Below are 23,582 nucleotides of genomic sequence, written 5' to 3'. Positions count from 1 at the left end.
GCGGAGAAGCTATTGGCCAGACAATTGAAAGAAAAACTCTGAAACCAGACAATCCTGAAGTTAGCAAATAATACAGGGGAGCACGAGACCATCAATGAGTGGATCATGGGGACATTCCAGGACTTCTTTGCACATTTGTATGCCTCCGACGATCCAGCGGTAGATTAAGAGGGGGTGTGACAAATGTGATTTGATCGCTACCCAGTAACAAGGCGCCGGGTCCCGACAAATACACTGCACATTTTTATAAACAATTCCAGGACACCCTGGCGCCATGCCTCACTAGGCTCTTTAACTCCTTTAGGTCAAAGGGATAGATATACTCAATGAACAAGGCCAAAATAGTAGTCTTTACCAAAGCGGCAAAGGACCCGCAGCTCCCTGTATAATATAGACCTATAGCGCTGATAAATACAGACGCTAAACTGTACGACATGCATTGCTTACCGTAATAGCATTTCTGATGATTGTATCCGCTTAGATTCACATGCTGTGCATATGGTCCGACGTCCAGTGGTAACCGCGGAGTATTGCATCTTGTCTTTCGGGGACCGAAAGGGGACGTCGACATAGGCATGTCTGTAACACTACCCCTATCGTGACGTTTAGTGTACCCGAAATCCCTCATGCGCCGAGGTCCCTCCGATTGTATTTTTTCTGCCATGAGGGAGCACAATGCTATTGTGAGTGAGTACATGATGAAGAGAGAAGTAGTAAGACGTCTATGTTCCTTCCACCCCGAGCGGGGAGTTAGGGAGGGCGCATGTGAATCTAAGCTGATACAATCATCAAAAATGCTTTTACGGTAAGTAATGCATGTCTTCTGATGCTTGTTAATCTGCTTAGAATCACATGCTGTGCATAGACTAGCGAGCAGTACCCAGAGTTGGAGGTGGGTTGTGAGAAGGAACAGTAGAGTAAAGATGTCTTAGTACTGCTTGTCCCACATGAGAATCAGACCTAGAATGAGTGTCTAGGCAGTAGTGTTTTGTAAAGGTGTGTACAGAACTCCAGGTTGCCGCTTTGCAAAAGGACTCAAGGGGAACATTTGCAATTAATACTATGGATGCCCCAGTGCCACGAGTAGAATGTGCTCTAAGCTTGAAGGGCAGTTCTCTCTTAGAAAGAGAGAAACATAATGTGATGCATTTGACAATCCACCTTGAGATAGCTGATTTAGAGACAGGATCGCCTTCTCTACCAGCAGCCACTGAAATGAAAAATTGGTTTGTTTTCCTCAGCGGTTTAGTTCTTTCCAGGTAGAACATGACTGCCCTGCGCTCTAGTGTGTGTAGGCTTCTTTCGGCTATGCTAGTGGGATTCTGGAAAAAGGAAGGTAGATCAATCGATTGGTTCACATGGAACTTCGAGATGAATTTAGGTGCGAATCTGGGATGCATTCGCAGAACTACCTTATCCCTGTGGACTGTAACAAAGGGGTCTAGAACCGAAAGGGCCTGTGGTTCACTAACCCTTCTGATAGAAGTGAAAGCCACTAGGAAGGCCGTTTTATAAGTAAGGTCTTTTAGACGTGCTTTATGCATTGGCTCAAAGGGAGATCCCATGAGCCTGGTTAAAACCACATTTAGGTCCCATCCAGGAGCTGGGTGAGAAATGCGAGGATAAATCCTCTTAACTACTTCCATAAAGGCCTTAATCACTGGCATCTTCCACCACAACACCTTTTGTTGTGATGTGGTGTAGGCTGAAAGAGCAGCCAGATGAACCTTTAGGGAATTGAAGACCAACCCAGTGTCTAACAGATGGGTTAGGTACAGCACAATGTGTGTGCGTGAGCAATCGATGGGATTGAAGCCCTTAGAATTACACCAGATGACAAAACGTTTCCATTTGCTGGCATAGCAATAATGTGTGTTAGGTTTCCTAGTTTCCCCGAGTATGTCCATGCACCTCTGAGGGGGCTGCAGGTGTCCAAACTCTATGACCTCAGGAGGCAAGCTGCAAAGTTCCGAGTTTGTGGGCATGGGTGTAGGGTCTCCCCCATGTCCGGAGACAACATGTTGTACGGGCAGGGTAGTTTTACTAGAGGGGAGAGGGACATTTCCATTAGATGAGCGAACCAGGTTTGGCGGGCCCACATGGGGGCCACCAGTATCATGGTAACTGGTTTCTGGTGCATCTTGTGTATTATCTTGTTGAGAAGGGGAGTCGGGGGGGGGGGGGGGGGGGGGGGAAGCGTAGACAAATTTCCCTGACCGTGTTATCCAGAGACTATTCCCCTTTGAGCGGTTCTGGGCGTACCTGGAGGCATAGTCTTGGCATTGGGCGTTCTCCTGAGTTGCGAACAGGTCGATCTCTGGGAAGCCCCATTCTGTGCAGATGTTGGACACGATGTCTTCATGCAGACGCCATTCGTATTCTTCGGGCAGAGGAAAATCTCTGCTGAGCACGTCTGCCAGAAGATGGAGTTCCCCTGGAACATGTTGGGACAACAGAAACATCTTGTGTCTTAGAGTCCATATCCAAATGTTTTGGGACAGCTTGGACAGCCCTGGAGATTGAGTGCCCCCCCTGCTTGTTCAGGTAATACATGGCTGTAGTGCTGTCAGAATTAGCAATGTCTTCCCTTGTAGTTGCATCTAAAAGGCCTTGAACACTGCTAATAGCTCCAGTAAATTTATGTGGTTGGACGCTACTTGAGGGGACCACACATGTGCTGTCTGCTGAAGCAGGTGAGCCCCCCACCTTGTGAGAGATGCGTCTGTTGTGAGAGTGGCTTCCACTGCAGGGGTGGTGAAGGTCTTCCCCTTCAAGAGGTTCTCTTGACCACCACTGCAGAGAGAGAACGAGGGCTGGCGAGACAACTACCAGATCTTCCCATTGTCCGCTGGCCCGACAACACTGGCTGTTGAGCCACTCTTGCATGGGACGCATGCGCAGCCGCGGGTGGGGAACCAAGTATATGCACAACGCCATCATTCCTAGCAAACGCATGGCTTTGCGCACAGTCACCTCCCGACTGGCTACATATTGAGGGATCTGAAAAAGTATGTTCTGAACCCTCTTGTTGGAGGGGAAGAAGAGGCGTCTTTCGTCCGGATTAGAGCTCCCAGAAATTATTTTATTTGACTGGGGACTAGACTGCATTTCTTCTTGTTGATAGAGAACCCCAGACTGAACAGAAGTTCTGTGGTCTTTTGGGTGTTCAAAAAAACATGTGTCGTCCGAATCCCCCGTTATGAGCCTGTCGTCGAGGTAAGGGTAAAGGGACGGAGAACCTGCGCAGGTGTGCTGCAGCTACTTCCAGGACCTTCGTAAACACCCTTGGCGCGGAGGCGATGCCGAAGGGGAGTACCGTGAATTGGTAATGCCTGTCCTCTATCATGAACCTTAGATATTACCTGTGCGCTGGCAACATTGAAATATGAAAGTATGCATCTTTCATGTCCAATGTTGCTATGTAGCCCCCCTGTATCAACAGTGGGATCACTTCCTGTAGGGTTACCATGTGAAACTTCTGAGGTTTTATGAACTTGTTCGCTGGGCGCAGGTCTAGAACAGGGCACATGGTGAGGTCCTTTTTGGGTACAAGGAAGTACACTGAATAAATTCCCTTGTTTACCTGAAGAATAGGGACGGCGTCTATGGCGTCCTTTCCCAGCAGCGCTTCCACCTCTTGATTCAGGATCTCCAGATGGTCTGGTGAAAGGCGCTGTGAGCGCGGTGGTCTGAAATGTGGAGGTCAGACGAATTCCACGCAGTACCCGTGGGCGACCGTCTTTATGACTCCACTGGTCTGAAGTTATCCCCTCCCATGCCGTGAGGAAAGATGTTAAGCGCCCCCGACCGGGGTGACATGGAAGGGGACCTGGATCTGATGATCATTTCTGACCGGAGGCTGCGGCTCCTCTAGCATTGGGGTCTCTACCTCTGGCTTTGCCACGTCGCTGACCCCTTGGTGGGTAGTATGCGGGGCTTCCTGATGTTTGTCCAGTATTAAAGTTTCCCATGCCATAGTTGTTCTGACTTGCACGGGTCTGCCCTCGAAAGGACCGTCGAGAATTACTTCCTCTCTGGGGGGAAGGTCTTTGAGTGATTTGCTGCAGGGATTTAAGAGTCTCATGCTCTTTTTTGGCTGTTTCTAGGGCCTCATCGACTGCCTTTCCGAAGTGGTTAGCTTCTTTTATTTGTTTATTGATGAAAGAGGCCTGTGCTTCAGGCTTAAACCCTGAGTTACGAAGCCAAGCGTGCCTTTTAAGTAAGGTTCCTTGGGCCAGAGACCTGCCTGCTGTTTCAGCCGTGTTCAGAGTGTTCTTTATTACATTCTGGTTCACTTGCCTGCCTTTGGCCACAATAGTGAGAAGCTTGGACCTGATGGGCTCTGGGACCTCTTGGAGACCTTACTGTACTAAGTTCCATTGAGCGTCAGCATAACTCACCAGTAGCGTAGTGTTATTCACTATGCGCGTGGTATATGCGGCAGCCGAGGTAACCCGTTTACCTAGGGCAAACAACCTCTTGGATTCTCTATTTGGAGGTGCCTCCCCTGTAGCAGGGGGTACTCCGGCCCGTTTCCGGGTGGTAGTCACAACAAGGGAATCAGGGGTGGCGTGCCCTTTAATGTATTGAGGGTCCGAAGGAGCTGGCCGAAATAAATGTTCAACTCTCGGGTTCACTGCCCGGGTTTGAGCTGGTGCCACCATGGAGGGAGCCAATCTTCTCTTAACAGAATTAAGGAGTGGAATGTCCTGGCTAGAGGGAGGCTTTCCCTTAAGAATATCTTCTACAAAGTCCTGCTCAGGCATGTCTCTTGAGTAGATATTTGAAAATGCTGAGCTGCCTGTTTTAGCATGGTATTGAAGGCCATTTTGTTGTCTACAGGCGAGGCCTGGCGAGCCGGGGTGGACGGAGGGGAATCCAGGCACAATACATCAGTGTCCTGATCTTGATGGGGAAGCGTCCATGGGTCCGTCCCCACTTGCTGGGGTTCTTCCCAATTGTCCGTGGCATCCGCCTGGTCCTCATCGCAATTCTGTAGGAAGGAAGGTTCTTCATCTTCACTGTAAATGTCCCGATAAGTATCCATCTGGACGAGGTCTTCATGATAGATGGGGACAGAAGGCTTATCTTCTTGGAAATGTGAAGCAGATTGAAGATTAGGCTCTCCACAAGATCTTTTTGGGGAAGGATGCTCAGAAAAACTGATAATTCTTTCAAGACGGTCCATACATCCTTCAAATTTCTCTCTAGTCCATTTAGAGGACCCAGAAGGGCCTACGGGTGGAAAAGCGTCGTCTTCCGCCCTTTGGCGCCAGAAATTGTCTCTCAGGGTGTTGGAAAGAGGCTCTTGACTGTCCTCATAGGTATCGTGAGAATCGGGGCACCAGGGCGCATCTAAAAATGTGTCCGCGGCCTGCCCCATGTTTTTCGGCGGAACAGGAATAAGCCCAACCACCGAAGTAATTCTCGTGATGCTGTGTTCGATTACCGCCGAATCGGCGCGAGTTAGTGGGTTCGAAAGTCTATTGGTAGACTTACTGGCTTCCGCAGCGTTAGAGGGCCTAGCGGTCGGTTTTTCGCCTTGAGGCCCAGTCGTGATTTTTGGGCCTACCCCGGCCTTCGGGACCGTCGTAGCATCGGATTTCCGCGCTTTGACGTGTAAACCTGATTTAGGGGTAGCGCCCTTGTTTGTTTTGGATTGCCCAGTCGCAAGACGCTGCTGTGGATGCAGGAAAGGCTTTGGATCTGAACGATCTGAGGAATCCGCCGAAATGTTCCACGGCCCTGCTGGCACTTTCACCTTTTTCAACGTACCCGTCAAAATAGGTATAGGGGTTTGTGTTTAATGTAATGCGCTTGTATGCCCATGTCGCTGGGTGTTGTCCCTGAAGCGAGACCAGAGTCAGGCCTTAAAGGGTCGGGGACGTGCATGGCGGACCTAGAAGTGTCCGCCTCGAGGTCTATCACATCCGCAACGGATGTTTGGTCATCGGAGGTGTCCCCATCACTTTCGGCGGGTGTGGCGGTGGGGGTTCCACCCGCAACATGCTGCCCGCTGCTTTACACAGCGCTCCTTAAGGGTCTTAGGCCGAAGGAGTTTACAAGCCGCACACCGCTTCTCGTTGTGATATAAGGGGAGACAGGAGTTGCACGTCCTGTGTTCGTTCTTCCACGGGTATCTGACCCTACACTTACGGCAGAACCTAAAAGGAGTGCTTTCCATAGCAAAAGGGGAAGATGACCAGACCTAGAGGGTAAAGAGGGGGAAAGAGGAAAGACATACCGGAAATATGGCCACCCCGATCCCACTCTCCCTACTGTAAAGGCCAGCCAGAAGGCCCGTCCACGTGGATGCCTCAGCCGCCGGATCGTAGGTGCCCGAAATCCACTGCTGTAGACAAGTCCCCTGCAGTCTTCGTCAAAGTTGTTCTTGGCGTCAAAATGACTTAAGGGGGGAAAAACCGACAAGTCGGTTTAGGATAAACAATGGGCCTCATTACGAGGCTGGCGGCTGCAGAATGAATGGTGCCGGTAAGGGACTGGGCCGCCACATTATGAGGTCTGCAGCATGTCCCGCTCTGGAAGCCTGGCCAGACCAGACGTGCAGATCGGGACCCGCTAGCAGTACAGGATGCTATCGGGGCTCAAATGGGAATGGGGACGTACCGGGTACTGCGAAAAGGAATTACCAGGCCCTCCAAGGTCGGAATGGCCCGGTAAGCCCCTTTTGCGGTACCCGGACCAGAGTTTAGGGGAAGCCATGCCGCTAAAAACGGCATTGCTACCTCCAAACTCGTAATGAGGCCCAATGTCTCTTATGTTAGAGCTTCGCTATAGGGTGACCAGTTATCTGGGCGGAAACAAACAATCTGAGGGACCTCGGCGCGTGAGGGATTTTGGGTACACTACACGTCACGATAGGGATAGTGTTACAGACATGCCTGTGCCGACGTCCCCTTTCGGTCCCCGAAAGACAAGATGCAATACTGCGGTTACCACTGCATGTCAGACTATATGCACAGCATGTGATTCTAAGCAGATTAACAAGCATCAGAAAAAAATATTTTGGAAAATCGACTCTCAGATCAGTCAGCGTTTATCCCTCAGAGACAGACTCATAATAATCTACGAATGGACTGTCACCTATTGGAGATGACGACCATAACGCAAACGCTGGTGCTCCTGGTCTCGTTGGACGCAGAGAAGGCGTTCAACAGAGTCAAGTGGTCTTTTCTGTTTCGGACGATGGAACAGATGGGGCAGGGTACAGGGTTTGTCCCGATGGTTCGGGCCAATTATAAATGCCCCACGGTTAGGTTGGCAATCAACAGGACACTATCCAGCAGAATATCCATGAACCGATGCACCAAACATGGTTGCCCCCTATCCTCCCTATTGTATGCCATTTATCTAGAAAAACCTTGCTGGCATGTTTTCAGGAATCAGACCAGATTAAAGCTATAGGCATGGCTGGTATAGAACATACAGCAATAGCGTTCGCGGACGACATGCAGACAATTTTGGGGCAGTTTCAGAGTTAAAAATCAATATATCAAAATTGAAAATGTTGAACCTATCGGTAGACCCCCTACTCAATTGACAATGGTCAATTTAATTAAGGGCATTAAATATTTAGGAGTTGTCATAACAAAGTCCCCAGAACAGCTCTATGGAGCGAACTTTCCTCAATTACTCACTAAGGTGAAAGCAGATCTGCACACATGGAATCCCTTAGCGACTTCTTGGCTGGGAAGGATGACAATAGTAAAAATGGTGATTTTACCTAGGATCCTTTACTACTTTCAAGCATTTCCACACAGCATACCTAAATACTTTTTTTTAGCAACTTTAACAAATTGAAAGAAAGCTGTGATTCTCCCTAGGATAGAAGTTCTGTTTGAAATTCTGGACAGGCCTATGGGTGGAGTTAATATTTCAAACATGTTCAATTAATAATTATAAGTTACTCACCGTAGTTACTAACGTAGTCCATAGTCCCCTTTCCTCCATACTGTATGGGAGTCCCTTCCAAGGGATGGGAGACGGAAGCTTTTTCACCAGAAAAACCTTCTTCCCCCTTTAACTGTAGACGCGTGCAGGGGCGCGGCCCAAAGAGCATGCGCTGCCCTAACTCCGCCCTCCGGCGCCACACCTCAGTCCCCATTGACGCATCGACAATAGATTTAACAATTCCTAATGACTTCAGTATTATTAGGGGGGTGGTTGGTGGGACGTATGGAGGAAAGGGGACTATGGACTAAGAGTATGTTAGTCACTACAGTGAGTAACTTATTACTCTTACGTCCCGTCCCCTTTCCTCCATACAGTATGGGCGATTACAACTGATTGTAGCCTGAGGGTGGAGAGGAGACCCTCCTTAAGCAAATAGGTTCCTGAGAACCGCCTGTCCGAAAAGCGGCATCAGATCTAGAGCCGGCGTCCAAACAGTAATGCTGGCAGAAAGCAGAGGTAGAGGCCCAAATGGCCGCCCTGCTTATGACTTGCCAAGGAACATGGCGTTGGAATGCGATGGCTGTTGCCTTGGCCCCGACTGTGTGGGCATGCATGTTGGTCGGGAGCGGCTTGTGCTGACCCTCATACGCCTCCTTGTTGGCCGAGACCATCCAGTGGGATATGGAAGCCTTCGAGGCCGGATAGCCTGGCATCGACCCGCCAAACCTGATGAACAGGGCGTCTGACTTGCGGAAGCCCTTGGTCCTGTCCAAGTAGAATTTTAGGGCACGCCCGACAAGATCTTCTCTTCCTTGCCTAGCAGCACCACAGACCACTGAGGCTTGGAGTAAAGTGATGCTGCAGCGATCACTGAGGAGTGTGGCTGAGGATGGGTCAAGAGCAAGAGTGTGTCTCCCTCCATCTGCCTGTACTTGGCGTCCAGGCATCGGTTGACCGGCTGGATTGAGTGGGGCTTGAGCCAACCCTTCTTGGCCAAGGAGACTACATCGGTTTGCAGTGGAATCCCTGTGTTGGCTGAGGGGCGCCTTGTGAGGACTTCAGCCAAACCCCCTCTGCCGGCTGTTCAACCTTGGGCTGAGGGAGGCCCAGGTACTCCGCCAAGCCAGCAAGAGGTTCATGGAAGGCCCTAGCTGAGGATGGCGTGTCCGGATCTTCCTCCTCGTCCGTGTCCTGCGGATCCGGAGGATCTTGTGGAGGAGGAAGGGTAGATGGAGCCAGAGGCTGGGGTACCGTGACCGCAGCCGGAGGCTGAGGATGCGGCAGAGTTGGCTGTGGAGCCAGAGGAGGCAGCTGCACCGGGGTCAGCGAGCCCGATGGAGGAGACTGTGGTGCCGTTAGCATGGCGGGGAGGACTTCCATGACTGCATCCTTGATGATAGCCCCCATCTGCAAAGACCTCATGAGGCCGAGGAATTTGTCGAAAAGCACCTCCTCACTGGCTGAAGAGGTGGTAGGGGGTACTGACAGGGTAGCGGGGGACTGCTGGAGCCGCTGTGTACCCAGTCTGTATGGACGCATGGGAAAGTTGCCCTGCGCATATGAAGAGAAAGTGTAGGCCACGTACCTGGTTGCGACCAGTCCCACCTGGACACTCGTTCTTCGCTGAATTTGTGGAATGGCGTCGGACGGGTGTTCCTGTTTGGCGCAGAGGCCATTTTGTCGAGCTGCCTGCCACGTGCCTGCGACGTGATGTACAGCCCGCTGGGTCTGGCCTCGTCCAAGACTCTTGCGTGTAGATCACTGGGCCTAACCTGCTCCTCGGGTCTCGGCCCGGTAGGTGTGACACCCTCGACCCGGGGGTCGGTAGAGCTACGTTTAGGCACCCCCTTGGATGTATTGTCAGTATTAGGGCATAACCCCTCACATGTGTTGCCGATGTTAGGACGTAGGTGTAAGCCTGCAACAAGAACCTTCCGGTCGCTCGACACTGCGTCGGCGAGGACCCCTCGACCTGAGGGCCGGTAGCTGTAGCAGCCTCGGTGCACGTGCCGGTGGAAGGACCTGGCCGGTCCCTAACACGCAGGAGAGTCCCTGGGAAGGAGTGCACTGGAAAATATCCAGCCCTACCTTGGACCTGGGACGATGCTTCACAAAGTACTTGAGATCCTGTGGAGGCGACATCTGGAAGAGCTCCCTCCACCTGGCTAGTCTGTTCTTCAGTGCCTTCGAGGACAGCGAGTCACACGCCGAACATGATTGCCATCCGTGGTCTGGGCCAAGGCAACGAAGGCAGAGGGCTTGGGGGTCTGAAGTTGGGAAGTGCCCGTTGCAGGATAGACATCTGCTGAATCCTGTAGAAGTCGACATGCGCAGGGGAGGAGCATGACGCCCGAGGACCGAGTACCTGAATGATAGAGAAGACAAAGAAGAAGTATCTGCACGTGGAATGACATGGCTGAAGCCAAACCCAGGAGCGCTGGTGAATTTGGTGTAAGGCTCACCTGATTCTCGCAGAGGCGCCGGTCTTGACTGGGCGACTACCGTATCTTCAAAGGTGATGTGTAGCACCCGGTTGGCTCTTTGGGCTGGACCTCTGTGCACTGTATGCCTGACGTGTAGAGTAAGATGTCTTAGGTAAGTGAATGCCGAGCTCTCCATCTGCCTCGGGGCAGGGTGCTGTAACCAGTTTCTTCACTGGATAGGTGGCGCAGACCTCTTGACTTCAGAGGACTGCTGTCCGTCGTTTACTGCACGAACGGTAAGTTTCGAGTCATTCAAATGTCTTTAAAGTCTTTAGTAATGATGTCTCTTGTTTTGCAGGGTTCCGGCGATGGCGGATGACGGGCTGAAGTGAGTTGAAGATGGAGCCCGTGTGATGAATAGAAGCGCCTGGAAGCACGTAAGTAAGCGCTTGTTGCCTGCTTCACTATGCGCTCTGTCTTTTTATTTTGCAGGTACGAGTTCGGAGCGGCTGCAGGGTGCCGGAATACCCACTGGATTAGATGTGGAAAGGAGTAATGGCACGTGAGTATTAAAGTTCCCCAATGTCTTTAAACGCACCTTGTTTTGTCTTTCAGATGCGGGATGCAGCGCCGAAGGTCTCCGGAGCGTGCGAAGAGTTGGTAAACTTTTGTCTTTCAGATGCCGGAATGCAGTGTGAAGACCTCCGGAGCGCACGAAGAGTAGGTAAGCCTTTGCCTTTCAGATGCCGGAATGCTAACCTGTTCTTTCTTGTCTTTATAGGTGTTGCTGAAGACTGGATTCAGGATGGTAAGCCTTTGCCTTTCAGATGCCGGAAAGCTAACCTGTTCTTTCTTGTCTTTATAGGTGTTGCTGAAGACTGGATTCAGGATGGTAAGCCTTTTTCCTTAGGCCCAGGACCGGATGCAGAAGACACGATGAGCGTTCTGCTGCAGAGGTTGCAGAATAACGCAAAGCAAGATTCATCCACCGGGTGTGGTTTAAATAGCCTCCTGTAGTGCTTAGGTGTCTCCTTCCACAGCCACGCCTAAGTAAGAAAAGAGTTCCTGGTAAGAAAAGAGTTCCTGCCTTCCAGAAGAGTTCCAGTGTTCTGAATCTAGGGAGTGGCTCCAGCCCCACCCAACAGGAAAAGTAGTTCCAAACAGAAGAGGATCAGAGGCTCAACTGGCAGGCAAGTAAGCAGCATGGTCTGCTGAAGGTAAGTCCACCCAAGCATTATGAGCCCGGCGCTTCCAGCGCTGGGACTGGGCATATTTATGAGCCTGGTGCCACTGGCGCCAGGACTGGGTCCAAAAGGTCCCAATTGGGACTGGTTGGCACTCGGAACCTGGGTTATGGATCTGCTTCCAAGGGAGTTGGGAAAACCCTGACCTTTTGGAAGCAGAGATCATGACATTTGGCCTGTTCCCGTCGACGCGGAAAAGGGGACTGGGGTGTGGCGCCGCAGGGCGGAGTCAGGGCAGCGCATGCTCCATGGGCCACGCCCCGTCCGCCTCTAAATTTAAAGGGGAAGGTTTTTCTGGTGAAAAAGGTTCCGTCTCCCGTCCCTTCGAAGGGACGCCCTTACAGTATGCAGGAAAGGGGACGGGACATAAGAGTATGCTCTTCAACACCAGTGAACATTTCTGGCACATGTTTGAACCAAAACAAGGCAATAACATCAATTTTATTTGGTTCGCTGGAATGCCAATTTCAACTTTCAGAAAATAATTGTCCCAAACCACACACTTACCCGCATGCATGGGTTTTCTGCTAAGTATCAAAGGTTTCCCTGGCTTGTGGCTGGCCAAAGTCAACTGCTCCACGTGTCTAAAGGTCTCCAATGAAATGTCCTGCTTAAGCAACCTGCTTGGCCTCAACTGCTGAGCAAGCTCTTCCTCTCCCAACTGTCTTTTCTTCCTTTCGGCATCCAACGCCTTTTGTTTAGCATAAATATATTCCAGCTTCTTTAAGATTACCTCTTCAGTTTTCCCTGCATGAGCAAAAAAAAAAATGTAAGCCACAAATATCTTGTAGCAATCACACTGACATAATAAGTAAACAAGAAAACATTTTTCAGTGAGGGGAATTAAGTATGAACAATATTACATTAATTCAGACCTGTTGTCAAGTCAAGACTTGTGATGTAGCTAAGCGGGCTATAGTTGGGTCCACAAAACTATCCACCTGCATGCAAAGCTAAAATAAAGCAATTATTTAGGCATAGCCTAAATTCCATTAAGCAAAGTAAAACATTTCTTGGCAAAAAATAAATAAGAAAAATTAAATGAATAGTATACAACTACATCAGCAAGACCAATGTAAATTGGAGGTTGCACTTTAGTTATAGAAACTTTAAAACTTTGCAAACATTTTAGGGTGCTATTCAGATGAATTTCTAAAATCTAAGCTGGTGGGCAGATTTCAGGAGGCCACCCTAGTTATAGTGAACAGGGGAACTGTCTGAGGATAGCCAAACCCAATCAAGAAAAGCGTGGAGGGTAGTCAAGGCTTACTTTCAGTAGTGAGTGTGGTTAGGGGTCAACAAGGAGTCCATACAGTGAAGCAAACAATAATTCCACTTAGACAGTTAAGTTAAAAAATATTCTATTATAGGGCCTAAACAGACTAGAAAAATGGAACAAGCAAGTAGTATTATCACAAAACACTCGGTTATCAAACATATATACAGTCATCTTTGGTTTGTAGAAATACATATAATAACGTATACACCTGAAAGGAAGGTAAGTAATGATGCCTAAAGGAAAGCCAGTTCACAAGAATAATAACCTAACTTTTTAAGTCCAATCCTTATGTTGCCCACAAGTCAAAAAGCTTCTTCTACGAGAGGGGACATATGTAGGAAGAGATCTTGTGGTGGTGAAAAATGTTCCAGAAAATTTGTCAACAATATTACAGGTTAGTAACATTATATTCCTATCCCCTAGAACAGCTTTTGGAACAAACGTTCGAAAAGCGATGGAATGGAATAAACCAAAGTTTATTCTAAGGTTTATTTTAGGGGAGACGGAGGAGGCTGTTTGTATTGCATTTTCCCAAGTGACTAGGCAGGTTGACTGGGAGTCTGTTGGAAAGGAGCTAGCGCCTTCCTTCATTTCCAAGCGCTTTAGAATTAGGCAAGACTTTGGTAAATTGGTTTTGGGCAAGTTATTTAAATAAAAGATGCATTCGCTGAATGAATTTGTAAATGTAAAAAATTCTGCAGTTCTTAGCACAAGTCAAAAAATACTCCTGCTCCCTTCCCGAAAAAGAATGCAGCCTGTGCTCAAAATAGACTACAGGCATTGCTGTGGTGCACCGCTAGTGCTGGCAGGCCAGCACGTACCTTGGCAGGTGTTTTGTGTCCATCAAACAACACAGGCAGGCTGGGGCTCAAACACAATGCAGAATTATGTTAAAACAAAGTTTTAAGGGGGATTACTGGACCAGATACAATATGACATGCATTACTTACCGTAAAAGTATTTCTGATGATTCTATCTGCTTAGATTCACATGCTGTGCAAAAAGTCCGACATCCAGTGGTCACCTCAGAGTATTTCATCTTGTCTTTGGGGGACCAAAAGGGGACGTCGGCATAGGCGTGTATGTAACACTCTCCCTATAGTGACATGCAGTGTACCCAAAATCCCTCACGCGCCGAGGTCCCTCCGATTGTATTTTCTCTGCCATGAGGGAGCCTTATGACTAACGTGAGTGAGTACAGAAAAGAGAAAAGTAATAGGACGTCTATGTTCCTTCAATCCGAGCGAGGAGGAAGGGTGGGCTCATGTTAATCTAAGCAAATACAATCATCAGAAATGCTTTTACGGTAAGTAATGCATGTCTTCTGATGTTTGTTAATCTGCTTAGAATCACATGCTGTGCATAGACTAGCAAGCAGTACCCAGAGTTGGAGGTGGGTTGTGAGAAGGAACAGTAGAAAAAAGATGTCTTAGTACTGCTTGTCCCACCTGGGAATCCGACCTAGAATGAGTGTCTAGGCAATAGTGTTTTGTAAAGGTGTGTACAGAACTCCGTTAGGGGAGACGGAGGAGGCTGTTTGTATTGCATTTTCCCAAGTGACTAGGCAGGTTGACTGGGAGTCTGTTGGAAAGGAGCTAGCGCCTTCCTTCATTTCCAAGCGCTTTAGAATTAGGCAAGACTTTGGTAAATTGGTTTTGGGCAAAACCTCTGCTACCATTTCTAGGCACCACAAAAGACCAGGGGGTGCGGCAAGGGGCATTAATAGAAGGAAGTTATTTAAATAAAAGGTGCATTTGCTGAATGAATTTGTAAATGTAAAAAATTCTGCAGTTCCTAGCACGAGTCAAAAAATACTCCCGCTCCCTTCCCGAAAAAGAATGCAGCCTGTGCCCATTGCAGCTTGTGTCCATTTGCAAAGGTTGGCGCTTTGCAAATGGACTCAAGGGGAACATTTGCAATGAATGCTATGGATGCCCCGGTGCCTCGAGTAGAATGTGCTCTAGGCTTGAAGGGCAGTTCTCTTAGCAAGAGTGTAACAGAGAGTGATGCACTGGACAATCCACCTAGATATAGTGGACTTGGAAACTGCATCTCCTTCTCTTCCTGCCGCCACTGAGACAAAGAACTGATTAGTCTTTCTTAGTGGTCGAGTTCTTTCCATATAAAACATGACCGCCCTGCGCACATCAAGTGTGTGCAGGCTCTTCTGTCCCAAGTTTGATGGGTTTTGAAAGAACGTTGGTAGTTCTATTGACTGGTTGACATGGAACTTTGAAATTAATTTAGGTGCAAACCTAGCGTGTGTGCGTAGAACCACCTTATCTTTGTGAACTGTTACAAAGGGGTCCAGGTGGGAGGGGAAGCGTAGACACATTTTCCTGACCATGTTATCCAGAGTCCGTTTCCCTGGGAGCAGTTCTGGGGGTACCTGGAGGCATAATCTTGGCATTGGGCGTTCTCCAGAGTTGCAAACAAGTCGATCTCTGGGAAGCCCCATTCTGCGAAAAAGTTGGAGACGATGTCTTTGTGTAATTGCCATTCATACTCTGCAGGTAGAGAGAAGTATCTGCTGAGTCCGTCTGCCAGCATATTGAGTTCCCCTGGTACATGTTGTGATAACAGGAACATGTGTTTGAGAGCCCACTTCCAGATTTTCTGTGACAGCTTGGACAGACCTGGAGAGCGAGTGCTCCCCCCCTCCCCCTGCTTGTTCAGGTAATACATGGCCGTGGTGCTGTCCGTGAGGATCAGCACTGGCTTTCCTTGTAGATGTGTCTGGAAGGCCTTCAGTGCTTTGAAGACCGCCAACAATTCCAGAAGGTTTATATGGTTGGGCGCCACACTTGAAGTCCAAACTCCGTGCGCAGTCTGATGGGAAAGGTGAGTCCCCCATCCTGTGAGGGATGCATCTGTGGTTAGAGTGGCTTCCACTGCGGGGGTGGTGAAGGAGTTGCCCTTCACGAGGTTCTCCCTCGACCACCACCGCAGCGAGAGAATCAGGGCTTGCGAGACAACCACTAGATCGTTCCATTGTCCGCTGGCCTGACGCCACTGGCTGTTGAGCCACTCTTGCATTGGGCGCATGAGGAGGCATGCGTGAGGAACCAAGAAAATACATGACACCATCATTCCCAGCAATCACATGGCTTTGCGTACCGCCACCTCTCGACCGGCAACATATGGAGGGATCTAAAACAGCACGCTTTGGACCCTCTCGTTCGAGAAGATGAGGCCGTCCTTTGTTCAAATTAGAGCCCTTAGTAATTGCTTGACCTGGCTGGGATCTAGAAAGGACTTCTTCTCGTTGATGGAGAAGCCCAGGTGGACCAAGAGGTCTATGGTCTTTTGGGTATTCGAGAAGCATGTTTCGAAAGAATCCCCTGTAATGAGCCAGTCGTTGAGGTAAGGATAAACCGGAATGGACAACCTGCGCAGATGAGCCGCTGCCACTGCCAGTACTTTCGTGAATACCTTTGGCGCTGAGGCTATGCCGAAGGGTAGCACCCTGAAATGATAGTGTCTGCCTTCTATCATGAACCTGAGGTATTTCCTGTGCGCTGGCAACATTGAAATATGAAAGTATGCATCTTTCATGTCCAGTGTTGCCATGTAATCCTCCTGTGTGAGCAGGGGGATAACTTCCTGCAGAGTCACCATACGAAATTTTTGAGGTTTTACAAATTTGCTGGGCGCAGATCTAATACAGGGCGCACGGCTAGGTCCTTTTTGGGTACAAGGAAGTACACTGAATTAATACCCTCCTTTACCTGTGACAGAGGCACGACCTCTATGGCTCCTTTTTCCAGCAGCGATTTTACTTCCTGAAGAAGGATGAGAAGGTGTTCTGGTGTGAGACGTCTTCCCTTTGGAGGTCTGAATGTCGGGGACCGGCTGAACTCGATACAGTAGCCGTGGGCTATTGTTGACAGTACCCAATGGTCTGTGGTAATTCCCTCCCATGCCTGGAGAAAGGATGTTACCCGGCCCCCGACTGGGGAGGCATGGGAAGGGACCCAGATCTTCAGGTCATTTAGTGGCGGCGGCCTGGGATCCTCTGGGAGTAGGGCTCCGACCCCTTCCTTTGCCACGATGTTGGCCTCTCTGGGCATACTGCGTGTTGTAGTGACTGGTTCCTTGAGGGGAGGACCAGTTGCTGCCTGAGGCATACTGCTGCTGAGGTTGGCGTTGCCCACGAAAAAGGCGTCTATTGCCAGGTCCGCGCCTGTTGGAGGGCTTAGTGATCTGGTCCAAAGTCTTTAAGGTCTCATGTTCCTTCTTTGCTGTTTCCAGGGCGTCATCCACTGCCTTCCCAAACAAGCTGGAGTCCTCCGGGGGTTTATTGATGAGGGACGCCTGAGTCTCTGGCTTGAAACCGGAGTTTCTAAGCCATGCATGTCTTCTGAGGAGTACTCCTTGGACTAATGAACGCCCAGCCGTTTCCGCAGCATCTAAGGTGTTCTTAATGATGCTTTGGTTCACTAGGGTGTCTTCGGCAATTGTGGCCAAAAGACAGGTGCAAAGTGGTTCAGGAACTTCCTGTAGGCCTACGTGTAACAGGGCCCACTGGGCATCAGCGTAACTGGCCAACAAGGTTGTATTGTTGGCAATACGCGTAGCGAAAGCCGCCGAGGCCGTAACCCTCTTCCCAAGTGCATAGAGCCTCTTCCCTTCCTTATCAGGGTGTGCTTCTCTGGTGGATAGAGGAACCCCCACCCTCTTCCTCGTTGTGGTCACCACCAGAGAGTCTGGGATGGAGTGACCTCTAATATATAGAGGATCAGAGGGGGAGGGGCTGAAGAGTTTCGCAATCCATGGATTAACACCCCTGACCAAGGCTGGTGTAGACAAAGAGGGCATGAGGCGCCTTTTGATGGAGGAGAGGAATGGCCTGGCTAGTTGGTGGCTTTTCTTTAATGATTTTTTCCCCCCAAAATCGATCTCGGGGGTAGTCTCCCCCGTATCGATCTCAAAATGTGTTGCAGCCTTGCGTAGTATGGCATTAAAAGTGGGTTGGTCGTCCACAGGCGAAGGCTCCCTAACAGGAGTAGTCTGTGGGGAGGCCAAATCCACAGTATTAAGGTCAGGTGACAGAGGAGACTGCCATGGCTGTGGTTCACATGCATCGGGGTCTACCCCCCCCCCCACAGCCCGCAACAGGATCTTGCAAGTTGCCAGGGTCCATGAATTTGTCTTCCTGGGTTTCCACATAATGGTCATCTTCAGTGAGGTCATATGTGTAGATGTCCTCATCCTGGGGGTCGAAAAGTCTTGGGAACTTGGCTTGAGGGCCCTGAGGATCTTCATCCCTTGGCCTTCTAGGTGTGGTCAGGTCAGAACAGGACACAAGGAACAAGTTACTTACCTGTAACTGTTGTTCTCCAGCATGAATCTGGCATGGATTCACATGCTCATGAATATTCCCAGTCGTCATGCTGGGAATCCTCGGTAAAGAAAAAAAATCAGTTTCAGTTTCGTTTCTGAACTGTTTTTCTCCTAATAACCAATCACTGGTCTCTGTGTCATACTGCCCCCAGCCAAGGACTGCCCTTTACCTAAGCCCCTCCTCGGGCAGCCATCTTTAGATTTGGTAGCACGTAAAGTGGCAGTAGGACCAAGAGAAGAGACGCAGAGGGGTAGGAGGGAGGGTTCACATGTGAATCCATGCCAGACCCATGTTGGAGAACAACAGTTACAGGTAAGTAACTTGTTCCTTCTCCAGGATGGGGTCTGGCATGGATTCACATGCTCATGAATACAAGAATACATAGTACACACATGCACAACCACGGAAGGTGGCAAGGCTCAACATTAAGCATTACATCAACTCAACATTAAGCATCTCTTACCTCCTCACCAGGCCCACCTTCAGGCGAACAGGTTGGGCAACACTGCCTGGCCAACGCTGGACTCCTCCATGGAAAACCGGTCGATGCAGTAGATCTCGTGAAGGTGTGCGTAGACCTCCACGTAGCAGCCCTGCAGATGTCCAGCAAGGACACACCAGACTAGAACCGTGTGGTAACAGCGATCGCTCTAGTTGAATGGGCTATCGGATGGCCGGGCAACGGTCGGTTTGCTAACCGGTGACAGTGCATGATGCAGCCGGAGAGCCATCTGGAAATGGAAGCCTTCAAGAGGGCCTTCCCTTGGTTCACAGGTCCAAAGTTCATAAACAGCTGACACGTCTCCCGAAGGGTCTTCATGCGGTCCACATAGAACTTCAGCGCTCTAGCTACATCCAGCGAGTGCAAAGTCCTCTCTGCCGGCGACGAAGGCGACAGAAAGAAAACAGGTAACACCAAGGGCTCGTTGAGATGCAAGTCCGACGGCACCTTGGGCATGAAGGAGGGGTGCGTCCTCAGCACTACCCTCATCTTGTGGAACGTCAGGTCTGGAGGTTTACAGGAGAGGGCCTGGATCTCTCCCACTCGTCGTGCGGAGGTGATGGCCACAAGAAACATGGTCTTCCACAATAGGAACTTCAACAGTGCCGAGTGTAACAGCTCGAGTGGCGGCCCCATGAGCCTGCTCAGCACCACGTTGAGTTCCCACGCTGGGGCTGGAGCCTTCACCGGCGGGAATGACCGGAACAGTCCTTTCATGAATTCCTTCACCAGGCGGTGGGACCATAGAGATAATCACCTGGAGTTCTGGTGTTGCGGGAAATTGCTGCTAGATGGATCTTGATGGTGGCATGAGCTAGCCCCGCCTTGGCCAGCGACAATAGGTATGGCAGCACTTGAGGGGCTGTAATCTGCAGAGGGTTAATCTTCTGTGCACGGCACCAGAGAACCTCGTCCATTTGTGTCCATAACACTTGACAGTCGAGGACGCACTGGCCTTTGCAAGCACCTCCTTGCAGTCCGCCGGAATATCGCACCCTCCAAACTCTAGCGGTGCAGGAGCCAGACATGCAAGTTCAGCGACCCCGGGTCGTGGAGGAGGGTGGCGCCCCCTTCTCTGGCGAGAAGATCCACGTCCGTGGGCAGTTTGATTGGGGGGGATGCTGACATGTCCAGAAGGTCTGGGAACCAGATCTGCCTCGGCCACGCCGGTGCAACTAGGATCATCCTGCACCGGGAAAGTCTGAGCCGATTGATGAGTCGCAGCAGCAATGGCAACGGTGGGAACGCATACAGGAACAGGCCGTCCCAGGGGAATGAGAAAGATTCGCCCATGCTCCCCAGCTGGGGAAACCTGCTGGCGAACCTCCGGCACTTGGTGTCCGTCGCAAATAGGTCGAACTGGGGATTGCCCCATCGTCGTAATAGGAGATCCACTTGATCCTGCCGCAGTTCTCACTCGTGGCATGAGCGCAGCTCCTTGCTGAGTGAGTCGGTGATGGTGTTCTTTATTCCTGCCAGATGGAAGGGTACCAGAAACATCCCCTGGGCGACGGCCCAGTGCCACAGATCCTGGGCCTCCTTGGATAGGCCTGGGGATCTGGTGCCTCCCCCGTTTCCGGATGTAGAACATCGTGGTGGTGTTGTCGGTTAAGATCCTTACCACCTTGCCCCTGAGGGACGGAAGGAACGACCTGAGTGTCCAGAACACGGCTCGGAGCTCCAGGACATTGATGTGCCGTGACTTCTCCTCTAGGAGCCAAAGGCCTCTTGCGTGGAGATATCCGGTGTGCGCTCCCCATCCCTCCAGGGAGGCGTCCGTCGTCACCGTCTCCTGATGCACCGGGGTCTGGAAGTCCATGCCCGCCGCCAGATGCGCGCGGGTGCCCCACCACCGGATCGCTTGGAACTTTCGATGTCCTTTTAGAATGGGGATGTGAAAGTATGCATCCTCCAAGTCCAGCGACGATAGGAATTCGCCTTCCTCCAGCTGTCCCAGCACGTGCTGGAGGGTGACCATCCAGAACTTCTGGGACTTGATGTACTTGTTTAGACGACGAAGGTCCAGGATGGGTCGCCATCCGCCGGTCTTTTTCCTTATGAGACAGTAGTGTGAATATATTCTGGAGCCCCGGAGCCTCTTTGGGAGGAGTTCGATGGCTCCCTTTTTTTTTTTTTTAGCATCGCTCGTACCTCCAGTAGCAGTTTAGGGACGTGGTTTTCCTTCCTTGCCACAGGTGGAATACGGGGGCACTTCCTTAGAAATTCCAGAGTGTGCCCGCAGGCCAGGGCATCCAGCACCCAACGGTCGGTGGAGATGGACTCCCACACGCTGACGAATCTCACCAGCCGGCCTCCCACCGGGGTGCTCAGGTGGGGGCCTGATGCTAAGGCCGGTTCAGTCTTGCTTGGCCGCGGCCTTGCCGCCGAGATCCTCCTGTCTTGCCGCGTCCTCTGTAGGCTCCTGTGACGAGGAGCGGGCCGCCTGGTGGTACGACGAGGAGCCGCCGCCCAATCCTTTGGAGGCATCTTGCTTGCCTCCGGTGCTCCGAAAGGACGGCCGTCGGTGTTGAAGGACACCCAAGGCCCGAGCAGTCTCCGTGTCTGCCTTGATGGCCTGCAGTGAATCATCCACTGTCTTGCCGAACAGGTTGTTCCCCGTCGAAGGGCATGTCCAGAACCCTGGTCTGAACGTCCTAATGGAAATCAGTCGCCTTGAGCCAGCCGCGCCGACGGAGGCAAACGCTGTTGCCCATCTAGCGAAAACTAGTGTCAGCAATGTCCGTGGCCACCGTAATGGCGTGGTCCGAGGCCACTTCACCTTCCTGTAGGATCTCAAGGGCCTCAGCCCTCTTGTCGTCAGGGAGGAAGTCCAGCAGGGGAGCGATCTTAAACCACAGCTCCCTGTCGTAGCGTGCCACAATCGCGAGGGCGTTGGACGCTTTAATCATCGTCGCCACAGACTAGATGACCCGCTGTCCCATGGGGTCCATTTTCTTGCCCTCGCCGTCTGGCGGGGAAGTCGAAGTTGAAGCCGTCGCCCCCGCCGCTTTCTTCTTGGCTGCCGCCGAGACGACCAAATCTGGGGACGGCTGAGCCCTAAGGCACGTGGGGGCGGAATCCGGGACCTGGTACTTCTTCTCGTACGGGTCTCCCTTAGCAGGAGCCGTGGATGGGTTCTTCAGGAGCGTCAGCCCCTCGTCCCAGATGTCGTCCAGTAATGGAACAGAGAGGACCGTCTTCCTCTTGGCCTCACGCCGTTGGTAGAGGAACCCTTCTTTCTTCTGCTCTTCGGGGCAGAGCTGGAAAAGCTCGGATGCCCTGGCGATCATGGCGTGGAAGGAGCCAATTTTGTCGGGTGGGGAGGCCCGAGGGGGTGGTGAAGGAAGGTCCATTCCGTCGTCACCACCGTCGTCAACAGTCCCCACCGTCGCAGTCTCCGTTCCTGTCTCATCCCTCGGAACAGGGGAAGGAGATGCAGGCTGTGAAGGCCGGGAGGGAGAGGGGGATGAATTCTCCTCTGCTTGCTTGGTGGACTTTCCGACGGTCCAGGCTCCGCTGCATCGTCCGTCGGGGGTAAGGGCAAACTTGTCCTTATCTCCGTACACAAGGCCTGAATCGCCATCAAGATCGCCCCCGAATTGTCTTGTGGCATAGGTACCGGCTGCGACGGGAGCGACGGCTGGGGAGCAGGTTCCGTCCCCTCCATGGCTCTCGGTTCCTCGTCGGCACCGCCGTCGCTTTCTTCGTTCGCTTCATCAGGATCCCTCCCGTATGACCGGGCCTCATCGAACTTCTTGTTCAGGATCTCTGCGACGCCTGCAAGCTCCTCATCAGAGGCTGAATCTGTGTCCGTAATGGCCACTGCCCCCCCCACCCCTATTTTTGCGCCTGGGGTTTCACGGGGGTCTTGTCGATGGGCTGAAAAGAGGATTCACTCTGTGGTGGCAGAGAAACTCTAATCTCCAAGGTCGCCTCCACTGGGGTAGCCTCTGCAGGCTTCACCAGGGCTGCCGCGACTCCCTCGATTGAGGCCTTGACCGGGTGAATCAGGTCCTTCACGACCTTAGGCGCGCCTGAGGCCTTCAACTTGGGGGCAGGGTCACCGCCTCGCTCCCCCTCGGTTGTCTCGTCGGGATCGACCGGGACTTCTCCCAAAGCTTACCCGGGTTATCCGACTTTCTCTTGCCCGAGCCAGAGCGTTGGCTCGTGGTAGATGGCGTCAGTGATAATGCGCCCTGCCTGGCAGCCGAGGAGCCTGACCGATCGGCGCTCCCGGTGCCCGCGGACTCGCAGTGCTTTGCCTTCTGTTGGGCCCCCATCGCCAGGGCGGCCTCAGGTTTTAGAAGACTGCTCTGACTTCTTCTCACCTGCTGCTGGGCTTATCCCCTCCAGCCAGTTGGTGAGGCGGGGACGACGATCCCTCATAGTCCGTTCGGACATGTTCTTGCAAAACGCATAGTCCTATTCCACGTGCGTTTTGTCTTCGTGAAGGCAGTAGAGACATCGGGAATGCTCATCCTCCTTGAAGACATTCTGTAATCCGCATCCAGGGCAGCTTCTGAACAGCTTGGATCCGGGCATCGTGTTTCCTTTATCCTGGGCCATGTCCACGCGGGGTCGGCCTCAAAGATCTTCCAGAAGCCTTCAAGAAGTAAAACTCAACGAAAATTTCACCCTTGAGGGGTGTAGAAAATTCCAAAACGGGACCCCGTTGATCGGAAGTAGAAACGGTGGAGCTTGAGGCTCGATTTACCGAAAAAATTAAAAAATAAATAAATAAATTTTAAAAAAAATCGCTAAAACGCAGTAAAAGCCGAAGAGCTATAGCACGAGGACTCCCAACACTTGAACGTGTGGTAAAAATCTGAAGATGGCTGCCAGAGGAGGGGCTTAGGTAGAGGGCAGTCATTGGCTG

General features: G+C 51.3%; 1 protein-coding gene across 3 annotated transcripts in view; it reads right to left on the bottom strand.

The window, feature by feature from the left end:
- The window catches only part of MGA (MAX dimerization protein MGA), an 872,134-nt gene that overhangs the window by 130,239 nt on the left and 718,313 nt on the right, over positions 1 to 23,582 (bottom strand). For all 3 annotated transcript variants that reach the window (XM_069638800.1, XM_069638798.1, XM_069638799.1), the window contains exon 22: positions 12,089 to 12,328. In XM_069638800.1, coding sequence (XP_069494901.1) covers positions 12,089 to 12,328 — 240 coding nt within the window. The remainder of the gene's footprint in view (positions 1 to 12,088; positions 12,329 to 23,582) is intronic.

Source organism: Ambystoma mexicanum, chromosome 14 (assembly GCF_040938575.1).
Source record: "Ambystoma mexicanum isolate Mex_15411 chromosome 14, UKY_AmexF1_1, whole genome shotgun sequence".
NCBI classification, from domain to species: domain Eukaryota; kingdom Metazoa; phylum Chordata; class Amphibia; order Caudata; family Ambystomatidae; genus Ambystoma; species Ambystoma mexicanum.
This window is presented reverse-complemented; position numbering and strand designations above follow the sequence as displayed.